At 48.5% G+C, this 16,912-nt stretch overlaps 2 protein-coding genes across 2 annotated transcripts in view; one reads left to right on the top strand and one right to left on the bottom strand.

Moving 5' to 3' along the window:
* Positions 1-1,235: 1,235 nt before the first annotated feature.
* Positions 1,236-2,995, bottom strand: TMEM170A (transmembrane protein 170A). The gene is made up of 3 exons (XM_054296183.1): positions 2,872-2,995; positions 2,613-2,783; positions 1,236-2,055 (listed from the first exon to the last, which is right to left on the bottom strand). The coding sequence occupies exons 1-3, from the start codon at positions 2,993-2,995 to the stop codon at positions 1,925-1,927; spliced, it is 426 nt and encodes a 141-aa protein (XP_054152158.1). The 3' UTR covers positions 1,236-1,924.
* Positions 2,996-3,313: 318 nt separating this feature from the next.
* Positions 3,314-16,912, top strand: part of CFDP1 (craniofacial development protein 1) — a 59,429-nt gene continuing 45,830 nt past the window's right edge. The window contains exons 1-4 of the mRNA XM_054296178.1: positions 3,314-3,429; positions 3,495-3,603; positions 4,296-4,527; positions 6,270-6,370. Coding sequence (XP_054152153.1) covers positions 3,357-3,429; positions 3,495-3,603; positions 4,296-4,527; positions 6,270-6,370 — 515 coding nt within the window. The 5' untranslated portion in view covers positions 3,314-3,356. The remainder of the gene's footprint in view (positions 3,430-3,494; positions 3,604-4,295; positions 4,528-6,269; positions 6,371-16,912) is intronic.

The raw sequence follows: 16,912 nt of genomic DNA, 5'->3' as shown, positions 1-16,912 counted from the left end.
CCATCCAGGAAAACTCCTGTAAATTAAACTGTGCACTCTGTACACATGCTGAAACGAAGCGGGAAGAGGGAAAAGAAAGAAAGCTTATTCCTTCTTTTTCATTGTTTCTGCCCTGGCAGGAAGACTGGTTCTCTGCAAGCAGCACAGCACTCAGGGCTCTCCACAGATCCAGGGTTTAGTATAAGTTACACCACTTGGACCTCACCCACCTAAGGAGAGGGATTCACATTAAATTATTTCCTAAACTGTGCATCTATACTCCCTGAATTAATATAGGCTAAAATTTAGAGTAATCTCAGTTAGTAGCTCCTGCAAAACACCTCCCACCATTGACAGAGCACTCTTGAGGAGTCAGTGCACAGAGAAACCCATTTCCATGACAGTACCCTCCTGAAGGGTACAGAATCAATTTAGTTTAGAAAAGCCCTCTAAGATCCAGTCCAGCCTTTGACTGGTCACCACCTCATCATCCAGACCATGGCACTAAGTGCCACCTCCAATCATTCCAGCACTGAGGAGATGGCAGATAAATGGCCCTAGGAATTCTGCTGCAGGTACCAAAGGAACTGATTTGGCAACCAGAGGAATTCAATGAACACACAGATGGGAACTGTCCCTGAAAGGCTGGACACAGACAGTGCTTCCCTCTGCAGCCCACACGTGTGAGCTGGACACACACAGAGCACAGCAAACCCCTGGGAGTGCCTGCCCTGCCCAGCCACATCCTGGAATTCAACCTCAGCTTCCCCAAGAACCCAGCCCCAGGAAGCACCCAGTGAGCTGCTCAAGTGCCCCAGCCATGCAGCACAACTCGGGCACAATGCAGAGCTACCAATTAGTTAAAAGTCACTTAAAAGCAAAACAAACTAAAACAATTAATGAGGAGACAGTGCTGCCTGTGCAGAAGGGTTGATTTGTGTTCACATGGACACAGGATCCACTCAGGCTCCTGCCAGGAGCCCTGCAGCTCTCCCAGCCCTGGCACACTGTGGGCTGGATGCTGAAAATGCGGCACAGTCCCTGTGCTGGGGACACCCAGTCACAGCCCAGCCTGGCCAGGCAGCTCTCAGCAGCAGCAGCAGCAGGAATTTTATCCAAGCTGGATAAAAGTGCCAGACACCCAGCTCCAGCACACCAACATGAACAGCCCCAGCAAGTCAAGGAGAACAGGGTCCTTTGAAAACACAAGTCTCCTTCAAAGCCTGAGGAGAGCTGTGCATGCCCACACTCACACCTGGCATTTCTGGAGTGCCCACTCCACTCTGCTTTGACTCTGGGCAAAACATTCACAGGGCCAGAAGAGCTTTGCTGTAATAAAATTCACAAAATCTCTTTTATACCAGTCATTTCCCCTGTGCAGCATTCACAGCCAGAGCTCCCAGACACAAATCTGCACTCTCATCCATCTAAAATGAGTTCTCCTTTTGCTGCTCCCAAATCCACTATGGCTATCACCTGGTATTAAGAAGTTTGGGCCAGAAAGAAAACAATTTTTTAATTTTAAAACTGGCATTAAAAGAGCTTCAGGTTCACTGAAAACCAAGCAACAAAGTGGTGAGTGAGCTCTGAGGACACAGTGTCACTCTGGTCCTGTTCCTACCCCAGCACAGCTGGTGCCCCATTTTAGTCATGTCCTGTCACTACAGTCCATCACTGGTGACAGGTACCTGGGTCTCCTCCTCTGGGAACCATCTTCCTACCCTCCAGAGAAATAAAGCTTCACTTGGCACTTAATGTTACCAAAAAGTAACAAAATTCACAATTTTAAAATTTCAAGCCAGGCTGGAGGCAAGAGCGAGCAGCCCCAATTCCTTAAATCAGCAGAAGAAACACAAGGCTGGAGCTGTGCTCCCTGTGCTTTGTTCTGAGGCAGCAGGTCCTGTGCTCCCCCTCTGGTTTGTGCTCTCCAGCCTCTCCAGAGGAGCTACAGAGTGGCCAGGATGCGCAGGAAGGAAACCACCACCACACAGAAGGTCTGGCCCACGCCAAAAATGAGCGCCTCAAAGGGAATCATTTTTTTCCCTGCAGCTCTGTAAACTCCAGCAATGGCAGCACCTGTGGAGAGGGGGAAAAGCCAAGATGTGAACGTGAGACAGCTGCTGTGCACAGGGATGAGGGGGAGCCTCAGGATGTGAGGCTGGGGCAGAGAACAGCGGGGTCTGAACCTCCCCCTGCTCAGCAGCAGGCAGGAACGCTGGGCTGGGGCTGGGTGACAAACCTCAGCCAGGAACCAGAGCATGCTGGTGGCAATGGGAGAACTGGTGCTGAAACTCTGCTGGGCCTCCAGCAGCTGTGGGGGTTGAGGTGGTTTGGGACACACCTTTGTCACAAGATCCCTCACCCACAGCCCACAGGCTGCAAACATTACCCAGGTCTGGGCACTGACTCCAAACCTCGGAGAGATTTTCCTCCAGGTGCTCAGAAATGTGAAAGCCCCTTGGCTCTGCACCCGCTGGGCACGTTTGGTATGCCCGACACGGGGTCCAACCATTTCAAACGTGGGACAAGGGGGAAATAAAGCCAGAAGGGAAATCTCCATTCCGGGGAACACCGCCATGCCCCGCACTCCCGAAGTTAACCTGTGATCCCCACAGCCCCCGGCCCCGCCGTACTTGTGAGGGTGCCGGCGGTGATGGGTCCCACGATGCCCATCAGCAGCACGCTCACGGACATGAACCGGCCGTACTTGTGGTGCCGGAGCGTGAAGAGCGCAAGCAGCGCGGCCGGGACGTGGAAGGCGAGGGAGGACACGACTGCCCACAGGAAGACACCGTACCACATCTCTGCGGAGAGAACGGTGTGAGGGCGACCCGCGGCCCGCAGGCCTCCAGCGGCCCCGGCGGGCGGAGGCCGCTCCGGGCAGAGAGGTACCTGGGAAAGTGGAGAGCGGGCTGGAGTAGGTGGTGGTGCCATTGCCCACGCGGGGCACGAGGCGCAGGCTGAGGATCTGCTGCAGGAGCCCCCCGCCACCGCCACCCGCTTCGCCGCCGTCCATCCCCACACCCGCCCCGCCGCCATCCGCCACCGCCCCTTCCGCCCGGCCCTTTCCTGCCGCCGCAGCCAATGGGAAGCGCTGTAAGATGATAGACGTGGGTTTTCGCCAATCAGCACTGGTCTACAGGCAGCAGGGTCCCGCCCCGACCCCGCGCTGCCATGGGAACGGCTGTGTGCCGCAAGGAACGCTGGGAGTGCCGGCGGGACGCTCTGGCCCGCTGGCGGACTCTCGTCTCTGCTCCCCGCCGCCCCGGAGGCGCGGCCGTTCTTCCTGCCCGCCAGGGGGCGCCCGCGGGCGGCGGCGGCGCTCTGGGCGGCGCGGGCGGGGGCAGCGAGGCGGCGGGGCCGGGCCGGGCCGCAGCATGTCGGGCTCGGAGTCGGAGCAGGAGCAGGAGCTGTACTCCTCGGCCGATGATGACGATTACGTGCCCTCGGGTGAGTGGCGGCGGGCGGGAGGCGGCGCTGCCGGCGCCCCCGGCGCTCACGGTGTGTGCTTGCAGGTGCGGAGTACAGCGAGGATGATGAGAGCGAGCTGGTGCGGGAGGAGGAGCCGGCGGGCAGCCCGCGGCCGGCCCGCGGCAGGAGGAGCCCCCGGCGGCCCGGCAGCAGGTACGGCCCTGGGAACCGGCCCGGGGCGGGGAACGGGAAACGGGAAACGCCGCGCTGCCGTCCGGGGTAGGGGCAGGAGCGGAGAAGCTCGGCCCGACAGACAACGTGCCTGAAAAGCCTCCCCAGCAGGAGTTGTTTATATTAACGTTCTTCAGTGCAAGGCACGCACGGACGGGGTTTGTCACGTTGATGTAAATATAAACAGACTTTAGTTGAGGTTGGTTTCTATCCAGCCCATGTTCTCCTCCCCTCCTGGCTCCTGCATTATCCCAGAACCACTGGACCCTGGAATGGTTTGGGTTGGAAGGGACCTTAAGGACCACCTTGTTCCACCCCTGCCATGGGCAGGGACACCTCCCCCTAGACCAGGTCACTGAAAGCTCCATCCAACCACTGAACAGTTCCAGGGATGGGACAGCCACTGGACCAACCTGTACCAGTGTTTCAGCACATTATATACTCCCAGAAATGCATGGAAAGGGGCCACTTCACTTCAGGGGCACTGCCTGCATCAGTCTCACTGTATTTTCTGAGCAGCAGCATCTTTTAATAAAATACATACACTCCAAGGTTAAGAGAGAGCCTCCCAAAGTGGATGTGTTAGTAAAAATATGAAATATTATGTTGCTTGCAGTTAATCTCTGGAACAGCTCCATATACATTTTTTCTTCTTTTTTGGCATCTGCTTTCAGGAAGAGGAAGAAAGGAGGTCTCTTGTTAGAGGCAGATGAGAAAGAGCAAGAAAAGGCCCAGCAGAATGGAGAGGAGCAGAAAGAGGAGGAAGTGGATGATGTAGAGCAAGTAAAAAGAAGAAAAGAAGAAGAAGAAAAAAAGAAAGAGGATGCTCTTTGGGCCAGTTTCCTCAGTGATGTAGGACAGAAGCCCAAAGCTGTGGCTGCCACACAAGGGACACAAATCAAGAAGGTAAGGGGGACCTGGGCCTGCACCCAGGGAGGGTGGGAAGGGCCTGGAAGTTTAGAGCATTCCCCCTTGGTCCTGGCTGGTGTCGGGTGTTGGGCAGAGCTGGGAGAGGCTGGGGGTGCCCCTGCCCCCTCTGCTTTGTGAGCCTCACATCCCCTGATGGGCCAGGCTGCAAGGTGCTGGTTTCCTTCCAGATATGGAGGTAGTGCTGCTTTTGGAGCTGTCAGCATCTTGGAGTGTCCTGCACAGCCCTGTTGGCTTCCCTTCCTGGGCCTGGATGCCTCTTTTGACACAGGAATGAAGAGCTTTGGTCTGAGTTGTGCATGGGGGCACAGCTCTCCCTGAGGCTTGTGCCTTTCCTGATGCTTAAAAGAAAAATAGAAACAAAAGGAGATTTTGTGTGTGTGTGAGTGGGGAAACAAGAGGGGTCTGTGCTGGGCTCCCTGTGCCTCCATCCTCCTGGAGAGGGTCTGGAGCCTGCTGCATGTTGCACGTTGGTAACAAGATTGAATCTGGCTTTCTTGTGTCCTTTGTAAGCCCCAGGAAGGTGCTCCCAGTGTGCAGAGGTTTTTCTGGAGAGAGAATTCTGTGTGTGGTAGCTGTTAGAAAGGATTTGGTTCTCAGTCAAACCAGGTGCACATGTTTGCCTGTCAAAACCTTTCACGCTTAAGGTGGTAGAAGGGAAGAATGTACCACAAGTGAGCCTCCTCTGTTGCTAGAATTAGCAGTGTGGGGTTTTTTAGATGGTCAGCCACAATAAATGTTCATTAACAGAAGACAGGAGTCTGCCTGGTGAGTACAGTTCTGACTGTGTGAAGCTTCTTTCCATGACTCTTGGGAGCTTGTGGAGCAAGTGTAGTTTTGCAGTATTTGATTGCAAGTTTTGGAAGTTTAGCCCTCCTTTCATCTCAGCCCTCCTGCTTCTCCTTATTACTGCCTGAGCAGCTGGGGGGGTAACTTGTAGAGTCAGAGGGAAGAAGAGAAGTGAACATTTTCTTCTGAGCAGTTCTACTTTTATGGGCAGGTTGCTAAAATGTGAGATACCTTTGAAAGTTCCTCCATAGCCTGGAATAATTCATGGAGACATGCAATTCCTCTGTACTCTTTGTGAACTTCTTGGGCTTGCATGGCCTTCCAGAAGATCTCTCTGGTGTGTGGTTGATTTAGACCAAGAATTTGGGTTTTGTTTTGGTAACTTACAGTGGTTGAGGTTTTTTATGTATCCTTTTAGCAGCTGTAGCTGTGATTGAGTAAATTAAGAGACACTGCTGACAAATTGCTTGAGAAAGATTTTTCCTTCTCAAATAAAAGAGATGCTACTGACAAGTAGGGAGATCAGCACTGCTTTTTCTGCTGATGAGTTTTGTTATTCTCTATTCTTGAGTAAAATTAAACATACTTTAGTGGAATTCACTTTGAGAGAACCAAATCTCCAGGCTTTTGCTTTGTGAACCACTGCAATGTATTCTTGCTCCTTCCTACATTTATTACAATTTCACTTCTTGTTTTAGTTTGTTTTGATCTGAGAGCTTCAATGGCAGCCTGGAACCAAAATGGGGAATTTAATTCTGGTGGAATGAAATTTATTTATTTATTTTATCTTGTCTGTGGGTGACTTGGTTTGACCACCAGTCTGAATTGCAGTGCTACCCAAGGTCTGTGTTGGGCCCTTGGCCCTTTGGAATAATAATTTGGCCTGGCTCCACAAATACATTGTTTTGCTTTCTCCTTCCTGTATTTTGTAGACTGAAGAAGAGAACAGTGGGAATAAGCCTCAGGAGAAGCCAAAAGATTCAGGAAAAGTGACAATCACCAAAACATTCGATTTTGCTGGTGAGGAAATCAAGTAAGTTGGCAGATGTGATGTGTCCATTGTGGGCCCAGTGCAAGCTGAGTGCTGGAGCTGGGCTCTGAGAGACAATGGGTCTTCTTTACACTGTTTTTTTTTTTCTTTTATTGTAAGCACATAGAGATCTCAGGGAAAATGAGGCCAAAATTTTCCTGCATCAGAGCTGCAGAGTATCCTTATATGCAGACCCCAGTCTTCACTCAACTTCATAACACTCATAAATGTAACTCAGATTCACTTAGGCTTCCCCATCTGGCCAGTGTTTGTAGTGGTTGGCAGAGCTCCCTGGTGGCTCTGTCCCTGGGAAGGCTGAGACAAGGAAGGAAGCACGTCTGGTCCCACAAGGATGAGGGTAACACATTTTACTCCTTCAGCCCAGTCCAGGTTCTGTGCTGCAGGCAGGATTATTGGCTGGCACTTTCCTGGTGATGTTCACAATCACAAAAAAGATTTGCAGGCAGTAAGAGGTGTTTTGCTGAGCAGACTAACAGCTGAGTGCTTTTGCCTCTGAAACAGCTGCAGCCAAGGGGATGGGCTGGGTAAAATCCTGCTTTAGGCTGAGTTTGGTTTACAAGAGGCCTCTCAGCTGTGCTGCAGGAAGGGCCAGGTGTTTGATAAATGTGTAAAACCAGAACTGAGGGCCTGGCTGAACCCACCTGAAATCTGACTGCCCCGTGAACTGATAAGAACTGCTGGTTCTTATCTGGGGATGTTATTTCTATGTAGCAGTAAATGTGGTTTTGTCAGAGTGACTTGGCCTGTTTGGTGTGACGGCAGAGGGCAGCAGTTCCCAGCAGTAGCACTCGCCCTGCCTAAATCTGCAGGAGGAGGCAGAGCTGGGGCTTCTGCTGCTCTTGCTTTTCATGTTAGCCCTGCTGCCTGAGCTGTTTGAAAAATCTGAGGAGAGCTGTGAGCCATAGTAGGGACTTTGCTACTTCCCTGGGCAAGCCAGACCGTAGGAATACCCCTCACTCACTGATGAACTTCATTCACTTTGTTCACTGGCCTTTGAAACATTGGTTGCTTTATGTGAACAGAAGTTGCTCATGGATTCTAGTCACTGATTTTATGCTTTTGACACCAGGATCTTATATGTGGTTTCTTAAGAACTGTAACTAAGACAAAGACATATTTTCCTGCACCCGTTCCTTTTCTAGTGTCCTTTGTACTGCTCAGTGCTTACTCTTTCCCTTGGGAAACTGCAGAGGAATCAGCAGAAATTTCTACCAAGTTTTGATGAAATAGGCAATAGCTGGAGCCTGGGTGACAATGAGCTGTAATTCTGCAAGCACCAAGGCCAATGCATGCTTTGTTTACAGTAGTTATTAAATCAGTTGGTTACAGAAGCAGCAACAGAAGGTTTGCAGTGAGGTCTGGAGCTCTGTTTTCTGCTGGTACCAGAGTTACAACAAAATTATGTTCTTGAACTCTTTGATAACAGAAAAATCCTTCAATGTTTTTTGCCCCCTTGATCTTTGTGATATGCAAAGCTGATTCTTTTCTGTTTTTTGCTACATCTTGCTTCTTTAAAGGGGTCACACTGTTAGCTGTGGGTAGGGTACAAGGTGTGCTTGCTACTCACAGCTGCTGGTGCTTTCCCCTAATGGCAGTGGGTGAGGCCCAGAGGGTTTCTCTTTCCTCAGACTGGCAGGAGGTGCCTTGCACCCCCCAGTGTCTGCAAATGCTCTGAATACCCAACACTGACTTCTTTGCCTGGGGAAGCAGCTGGCAAATCACTGCTTATAAAAGGCCACCACACGGTAGGGGTGTGTGTGTGTGCATTTCTGCACTGAAGGAACTGAACTGAGAGCTGTCTCTGCTGCTTGCCTTTCTAAATGGTTTGAGGCTACTGGTGAGTGATGCTCTTTTGAAACCTTGAGAAGAATTTAGATCAGTGTTTAAGCAGTGAAAGATTCAGGGCACAAATTTTCAGTCTGCTCACTGAAGCTCTTAACAGAAGATCATTTAGCCCTGATCTCCTGTTGCAGAACAATTTATTTTCTCCTGTAAGATGATGGTATGATTTTTCTGGCCTGATTGAAGTAGCAGAAGTGGTTTGAAAGTGATCTCCAGCTACAGGGCTATACTGGAATAGTAAAGGGGCTTTGTGTTGTCAGCTCCCCTGTCGGTTTTTGCTGCACTCAATGTCTGTTTTGGTGAGTCCGTGCTTGTATCAGTTGCTAGTGCTGAACTTCAGCTTTGGAGTGTTAAGAATTAACACTGACCAAACAAAGATTTTAATTTGGTGGCTTTTTCTAATTTAAGAAAATACATTATATAATTTTGCCTTGTAAAACTAAAGCTGTTGAATCCTGAAACTAGAAACAATCTTAAACTGATTGCAGTGCTTTCCAGTTGGGACTTTTTTGTCTGCTTTTCCTGTCTCCCTCATGTTAAACAGATTAGGAGCAGCAGGTGACTGTCACCCAAATGGCTGTAATTGTGGGCAGCAAGAGCGATTTGCAAAGGCAATTCAGCATCTAAATGGAAGTTCAAGACATTTCTCCCTGACAGAAGAGACTGAAACTCCTTTGAAGCCTCTGGTTTATGAACTTGCCTCACAGTGCAGGACGTGTGTTTGCATTAATGGGGAATTGCATCCCCACTGCCAGGGAAAAACTGTTGCCATATGTAATTGCTTGTTTTCTCTTTGGCACTCCAAAAGGATTTGGTCCTTAGCTTTCTTTAAATCTCTGTTGTGCTCAATGCATCAGAATGATTTTTCTGTGCTCTTTCCGTGAAAGTGAACTTTGTGTGCAGCTGGGGCTGCAGCAGAGTGGAGCTCACATACATGGAGCTGGTTTGGCCCATGGTGTCAGTGTGACAGCCTGGGAGGGACGAGCAGAATCTGGTTACTGATTGCTGTCAAAACAAGATTTTACTTTGAAACATCTTCTCTACCCTAATTTGGCTTGTGGAAGGCAAAACTAAGTTAAAAGAGTAAAGGCTTGGGTGCTAATTCGGGAATGGGAGGCCTGTGTTCTGCACCCTGCTTTATTCACATGCTGCAGATTCCAAGTTCCAGATTCCAGGCTCCAGACAAGGAGCTTTGTATTTCTTGCACATGGTTTGTGTGGTTTATGGCCAGAGCTTTACACAGGCTGTTCTTGTGGTGGGAATGCTCTCCTGCTACTGCAGAGTTGCTGTGCTGCACTGATGGTGCTGTGCTGTGCTGGCAGAGCTGTGCCTTGTGCTGCTTCCCCATGTGCATGAACCAAGGAGCCAAAGCAAAGCTGTGAATGGGGAGGTGTTCCTGTCACAGCTCCTTTCTCACAAGGATAGGTAGGCTCCACACTGAGTGTCTGACTTGCTGCTGGATTTCAGGAATATTAAAGTTCATATATTTCTGTAGAAAGAGGTTGGCAAACTCATGTCAAAACAGTGTATTGAGCTGTTCTATGTGAGACATGAACTCCTATCTCTGCTAAGGGCTCCCTGTCATTGATTTGTGTAGGAGACCCCATTTGTGACTTAGAACAGCCCCTGGGTTGCTGCTTTTACTTGTGTGACCTCTCTGCTCTGAGGAAACAAGCTGTGCTGGTCCCTGTGCTGAGCAGAGTTGAGTGGCAGCTTTATTCTGGGTTAGGGAACATGATGGTTCACAGTGCAGCTATTACATCTTAAAAGTGCTAAAGAAGTACCTAAGGTATCAGATTTATAACCAAATAGTTATAAGCTTAAATTATTGTAGTAATTACTGAGGTTTTTACAGGCTCAATTTGGTACTTCATCTGCCACAGCTGAAGTATGGGTTGAAAAAGAACCTGATTATCATCTGTTACTGTTTGTAAGTGGTTATCATCTAGGATGTACCTGGACAAAACCTCATTGCTCATTCTGTGTTGCTGCTTCACAGGTTTTCAGCTTATGTCAAGGATTCAGCAAAGATTTATTCAGAGGAGATTGTTTGCAAGTTGAAATTTAAGGACCTTAAGCTGGACCTTAAGTTGAGGGGTTTAGTGGTGAAGTTCTGACTTTTGAGCAGAAGAAGCAAAGGTGAAGGGAGGTGGCTGAGAGCAGGTTCTTCTTTTGGTGTCCTGTGAGGTCACTGAGGTTTACCTTAGGCCGGGTTGGGTGAGATGGTGAGACTGAGCCCAGTCTGAGGTGTTTTCTGGGCTGCTCTTCACCTTGGTGAGCTCCTCAGCAGAGTTGTGCAGACCTGGTGAAGGACTGATTTATTCCTTTGCACCAAGAAGTGCTGACCTCACAGTGGAGGTGAGGTTGTAATTCAGTTCTCTGCAGCTGTACAGCACTGCTGCTTTGGGATTTCTTTATGCTGCCTCTCCTTACTGAAATATTGATTTTCTGTTATTAATTTTAGCTCACCTGTGTGCTTGTTGGTTGCTATGTCCTAGACTGCTCACTGTTTTAGCTCTGGATCTGCTGTCCTCTTCCAGAGTTTCAACCACTTGATCCCAGACCCTTTTTAGGAGATAGCAAGTGGAAGGGGCTGCAGGAGAAACAGATCAGACACCTGAGAACAGCCTGAGCTTTCCACAGTCCTTGCTCAGGCTCTGATTCCTTATCAGTGGCTGTGATGCCCTCTCTGCTCCTTACATGGCTACTAAGACAACCAAATGTGACAAAGTTGGCAAACAAAGGGTGTGTTAGCCAAGTCTGTCACTTGTTTTGTTGCTTTGAAGACAGTTAAGGTAGCTGTCTGAGCAATAGCAGCTGCTTCTGCTTTTCCCTGGAAAGCAAGAAGAGTGGAAGGAAAATCCTGATGCTGATGATGTATTTAAGGGGAATGGGTAAAAAGAGCAGGGAATGGACACCCACAAGTCTCAAAATTTAGAGCTGGCACAGAGGGTAATTTTTAAAACATGTAATTGTCCATCTGTGTTCTTGCTCTGTGCTCTCAGCATGGCCCAGTCAGACCTGTCAGGCTCACAAGCAGTGAGAGAGCCTGTGACACCATTAACCCTCTCCTTGCCTTGTGGTGCTTTCCAGGGATCTCAGTGGGTGAATCAATGCAAGGGCTTGGCAGCATGCTCACACTTCTTGCTGGGTGTGAATCTTGGTCATTTGTTGTGTGCTCATGGGGTTTTGAGCAATGCTGAGTGAGGCACAGTAGCTTTTAAAATCAGGAGAAAGACCAGGAGTTTGAGTGGGCATCTCTTGATGTTTTAGGTGGTGTGGTGCACATCAGATCAAGGTTGATGTGCTTGATATCTTCCATGTGTGCTTTTTTGAAAAAGCTTTTGCTGTATTGCTTATACCTGTGAGTGAGAAGGCAGGTGAGCATTACCAGAATGTCTGTCTTGAAGCCTGATATTTGGAAAGCCCTGCCTTTTCTCCAGGGGGAGAGCAAATGCTACACAGCTTCCACCAGATGAGGTGGTTGGGTGTTGTCAGGCCAGATATGGAAGACAGTGAACTGAGCTAATAGGAGCAGAGGAAGAAACCACTCATATTTTTGATGTGCTTTTTGCAGTGGCTTTGATTGCAGTAGCAAGGAATTGTTAGGAAAAGACAAATTAATTTCAGTGGCCTTTTGAAAGCCACTCCTTGAGGACTTCTGTTTTGTGTTGCTGACTGGTGGTGCCAGATGTCAGTAGGGTTTTATCCTCAGTCCTCCTTGGCTGAGGTGTTCTAGAGAAATGTGTTCCTGCCACTTTCTGAAGGAAGCTTGCATGGTGCAAAAATGTTGGCTTTTTAGATTTTCCCAGAAATTTAATCTGAAGTATATAAACATGGGGATGATGTTGTGGGACCATAAGACAGAATTACTGGGAACATGAATGTGACCACGGTTTAGAGGTGGCAGACTGAAAAGTGAGTGGTTGCTTTTCTGCCACCAAGCACCAAAATGCTGATCTTGGCATAAAGGGGTGTAGGCAGCAGCCTGTTTCTGCCCTTATGCTGTTGTTTTTTTTAGGGGTCAAAGCATGCCTCAGCTATCCACTGTTTATATTGGCTTTTTCCAATTTAAAAAACAACTATTGATTTTTTTTTGGAAGCCATTAAGTGAAAATACGTTACCTTTCAAGAATGACAGGGTCTCAGGGGCTGGTTTTGATAACCTTTCCTCTGTGTGCATCCATTCCCCGATGCTTCAGAATTTCCCTGGGGAATACTAACATTGTTCAATGCTGATTGGCACGATGGTGGCCCAGGGATGAGGTCAGAAAGTGTGAGCAGGAGCTGTGCTGTGTGCTGGTTCACTTGTGAGCCATTTGCCTTTCTCAGAGGCAGCTGCAGAAATTGTAACTTCATAAACATCAAACCTAGCCAGGATTCTAAGCCAGAACACTTGCTTCTAAAATAAATCGTGTTATGGTTTGCTTAATGTGCTTGGGAAAAGGGAATGGGCTAATGACCAGTGTCTAATCAGGATTTTCTCATTAGTAGATGTGCAGATGAGGCTTCTGCTCAGAGGGGCTGTGACTTGCAAAGTGTTGCTTAATAGCCCTGCCCTCACCAACATGCTGACCCCTGGTGTCTTCCTTTATCCCAACATGCTTTTGAAACTCCCAAGGTGACTGAGCAGATGCCCACCTGAAAGTCACCTTTGGCTTCTGATGTGGCTCTCTGCTTTCAAGGAAATAATTTGTCTATGCTGCTTTATTTGTGTGGTTTTGCTGGTAGTTGGTGTGATGAAAAAGGAGGTTCAGCTGGGATCTCCAGAGGTAGGAGGAGTCTCAGAGCATCTCCAAAATGATGGATTGACCTCCAGATTAACTTGGCCATTTCTGGGTTTTTCAAACCTGAGGTCTCTGGGTGCTGCATTGGCTTTGGGAACTGGATGACAAACTGCATTGTCTCATCTTTGGGTTCTTCAATGTATGTTCTCTGTGTTCTGTGTAAGTCAATGTGGAAAAACTTCAATAAAAATCACACCCTTTCCCAGAAGAAGATACTGTATCTTTATCTGGCTCTCAGGTAGTTTCCTGGCTTTTAAAAATCTGAACACAGAAGATTCTTACTGACCTGTTCAGGTCTCACAGGAGCTCTTCTGCTATTAGTAAGGGGCTCTTTGGTCCCTCTGTTCATGCCTTCATCTCAGGGGCCTCAGATCCACTCCCAGCATTTTGCTGCTTGGCCTGTTTCCCTTGTTTCCAAGCTGCTGCTCATTCCTGACAGCTCCAGGCTCAGAAAAGGGCTTTTGATCTCTGGTGAGATGCTGGCAGAGCCTGCTTTGCAGGCATTGGGCCTGGGGTTTCCCCTGCTGGAAAGTGCAGCTTGCAAGATGCATTATTTTTTTCCTGTAACTAAGAGATGGTGAAGCAAGAGGGATTCTGTGTTAGCCTGAAGGGGAGGCAGAGCTGTTTGCTGCCATACAATCTCATTAACACCTTACAGACTGAGCCAAGCTTAGCCTGGCCTTTCCCCCATGGGGATGCCTCTGCTCTGTAGTGTGTGCTGGCTCCTGTTATGATCTGTGTAACCTCTGTGTCCAGTGTTCATAGCTCTGAGTGAATTTGGCACCCCTGGCTCTTCATACCTGTGGTACTCCCATCCTTCAGCAGGAGAGGCATCCATGGCACGAGCACTGTGCTGCCTTGGAGGGGTGCAGGGATCTCTCTGGCTTTCAGGGGATTTGCAGGTCCTGATTAATGGGGGACTGTCACACTCACACATGCAGAGCTCATCTGCTCACCTGGATTACTCAGCTCAGAGGTGTGTTCCATAATCTTGATTTAATCCTTTTGAGAGGTACAAATTAAAACACAGGGATGCCTCAAAGATTGACATGCTAATGCATGGTGGGACTTTGAGGCAGTGCAATGGAGCTGGCTAAGGGAATATTTATCCAGTTAAGCAGGGAGAAACCTGGTACTTGGAGGTGCCAAAAGTGGGGTGAATACAACTGCAGCCAACAAGGTGAAGGGCAGGGCTTGTGGGTCAGCTTCTCCAGGGAGCCATGTTTGACGTGCTCTACCTCTTGCAAGCCCCAGTGGGAGTTTGATAACTGAGTGCTGCTACTCTCTGGGTTTAGGGAGCCTCTTGCAGAAGCTGCAAGCAGAAGTCCAAAAAGGGCCTGACAGCTTGGTCAGCATTTCAGGAGGCAGCACTGTCCGTCCACTGATGTTTTCCTTGCATCTCTCAAGGAGTTTTTGTCATGCAGGAGATAATGGAAAATTGGTTGTTTCCTTCAAGGCTTACAAGGTTATGCATTATTGATGTTAAAATGCCATTCACCTTTGCTTGTTTTCAGGTGAGTTGGTTTGAGATGCAGCCTGGGCCGACTGCTTGGATGGCAGCACACACCTGCTGTGAGGAGCAGCACCAGGCAGGCAGCTTGGCCCTTGCCTGGCTGCAGGAGGGCTCTCATCACATCTGATTCTTTTTAGAAACCAGCCAAGAGCTTCTGTCTAGAAACCAGCCAGCTTCTTCTGCCTATCTAGTCAGCCTACAAAATTATCAGTTATTCCAGCTTGGTCTTGTCTGTGTTGCTTCAGGGAATAGGCTGAGTTTCCCAGGGAACAGCTTCTCCCACCTGGTTTGAAGAGAAATGCTCTTTTTTTTTCTGAAAGGGGAAAATGAATGTTTTACTTTGAAATTAGAAAAGTGATGGGGACATGCTAATTTTAGCTCTCAGTGCTCTACACAGGTAATTCAACATAAAATACACACATGTGCAGTGTGCAGGCAGATGTGGTCTGGAGGTTCACTTGTGTGAGGACCTAATTCCCTCCTGCAAAGTGCTGAACCTGTGCACTCCAGCATTTCTTGCAGGCTGGAGGATCTGCCTCTCATGCAGTGTATCTGTCTGTGGAAGGCACCTGGGACATTGCAGCTCAAGCACAAAAGTCCATCAAAAAATATTCAGAAAAATTATTCTTCAGCTCAAAAGGGATTAATTTTTTTAACAAACCCCTGTAGATGAGTATTACTTTCTCCTTAAGTGGTCATTCCAGAAGGCTGAAGGACTATTTATTGAGACTAAACACAGATGGGGAATAATGAAAAAGGGTAATTAGCCTCATTTTTGTCTCCCTTGGTCTGTGATTCCCCAGAGCTAACATTAAGATAGTGTGGAAAGTTTTGTAACTATGTCAGGTCTAAACTGGGGCAGGTTTCCCAAGTGAGGAGAGTGTCCTGAGTACTAAAGAGGGCTGGCATTTTCCACAGCTCCCACTCTTGTTCTCCCTTTCTCAGCAGGAAGGCTGGGGAGAGGGTAACTTTGTGCTGCTGTGAGAAAAGATTTTAACTGTATTTTCTGCTCTAAGTCCCCTTATACCCAAATACCAACATGTGCTTCCTCAGCCTGATGTGCACCAGGTGTTTTGGTTAGGAGAATGGAGCTGTGTTGAGCCACCTGGGGGCAAATTGGAGGGATTTTGGCACTTGGGATGCATAAGGTTGCTATTACACAGCAGACTATAGATAATTAGCCAACAACTCTTCTTGATATGCCTGTTTATCTTTCCCAGCTTGCCCTTGTCCTGCCTCCATTTCCCCTCTGTGCAAGGATGAAGCTCTACTGGTGCACTTCTCCAGGGGCTTGCAGGGCACCTTGCATTCCCTGCTGAGCTGGGCACTTTGCTGGCACTCTGCAGCCTTGGCATCCCTCACACAAGCTCTGTTTGTGCCCAGCAGGACTGGATTCAGCTGTGCTGGACTGGAGGCAGCACCCTGGGGCAGGTCCTGGGCTCTGGGTGTTGTGTTGTGCCATGGTGTGATGGATTGGGATTCTCCCTGGTAACTCTGCCAGGGTGCAGCAGACAAGCTGGTGTGTTAGACTCACTCTGCAACTGAACCAATAATTTGGGTTTAAATTTGGGTTTAATCCCCTTCAGCAGATTAGCTGGAGCTGTCAGCATAATGCTCATTCCAGCATGAATTCTTCCTTCTTTGTAGCAGTTTATGTGGCTAAGGGCACTGCTGGGAGCAGATCAACCACTTGCTCTTAAACTAATCTGCCACATTTCAGATCTGTAAGTGCTCTGTGGAACCCCTTTGGGACAGCCTTGACAGCAGGTGGTGTCTTCATGTGGTTTGTGCCCAGCATACATAACCTGGGGCCTTCTCCATGCAGCCAGGTTGCAGCATTTCAGTTGGTAACTGTGGAAGGATGGGTGATGAGCTCCTCAGTGGAAGTTGGAGCTCACACACCCACCACTGGGCACCAAACCAGCAGGCTGGGTGGGTATGGCCATGCCTCAGTGTTTGGCTACCACTTGGAGCTTGGTTCAGAGATGAAGGGTCTTAGAAAGGACATCTGTAAGTATTCAGGGCAGTCAGTGATCCAGTTTCTAGCATGTTTTCCTTATAATAACTTCTTAATATGGAAGACATTTCTATTTTACACTTGCACAACACCTTGTACAGTAGCATCATCTGTGCTACCAGGCTCTGGCATGGTCCAAAAAATTAATAACTGTTCTGTGTTTTGGAAGTCTTATTATGCAATTTAATAGCATAGCAGTGTAATGAAATCTCTGTGGCAAAGTGATGAGAGTGAGTGGCTTTGTGTGTGAATTACAGGGGCTGCAAGTGGGTGAGACACTAGCTACTTGTTTTATTGCTGACAATATACTTATTTTCATGTTTAGTCCTGGATTACAATGTGTGAATAGCATCCCAGTAAACAGT

Source organism: Melozone crissalis, unplaced genomic scaffold, assembly GCF_028551555.1.
Source record: "Melozone crissalis strain CALT ecotype California unplaced genomic scaffold, PUWL_Pcris_2 ptg000007l_1, whole genome shotgun sequence".
NCBI classification, from domain to species: domain Eukaryota; kingdom Metazoa; phylum Chordata; class Aves; order Passeriformes; family Passerellidae; genus Melozone; species Melozone crissalis.
The sequence above is the reverse complement of the archived record's forward strand: the minus strand, read 5'-3'. Positions and strand labels throughout refer to the sequence as shown.

Bases quoted from the DNA above. Each gene is read 5' to 3' on its own strand.
- TMEM170A (XM_054296183.1), bottom strand. From the start codon at position 2,995: ATGGACGGCGGCGAAGCGGGTGGCGGTGGCGGGGGGCTCCTGCAGCAG. The intron at 2,784-2,871 runs GTACCTCTCTGC...TTCTCTCCGCAG, and splicing joins CCCGCTCTCCACTTTCCCAG to AGATGTGGTACGGTGTCTTC. The intron at 2,056-2,612 runs GTACGGCGGGGC...CCCTCTCCACAG, and splicing joins CACCGCCGGCACCCTCACAA to GTGCTGCCATTGCTGGAGTT.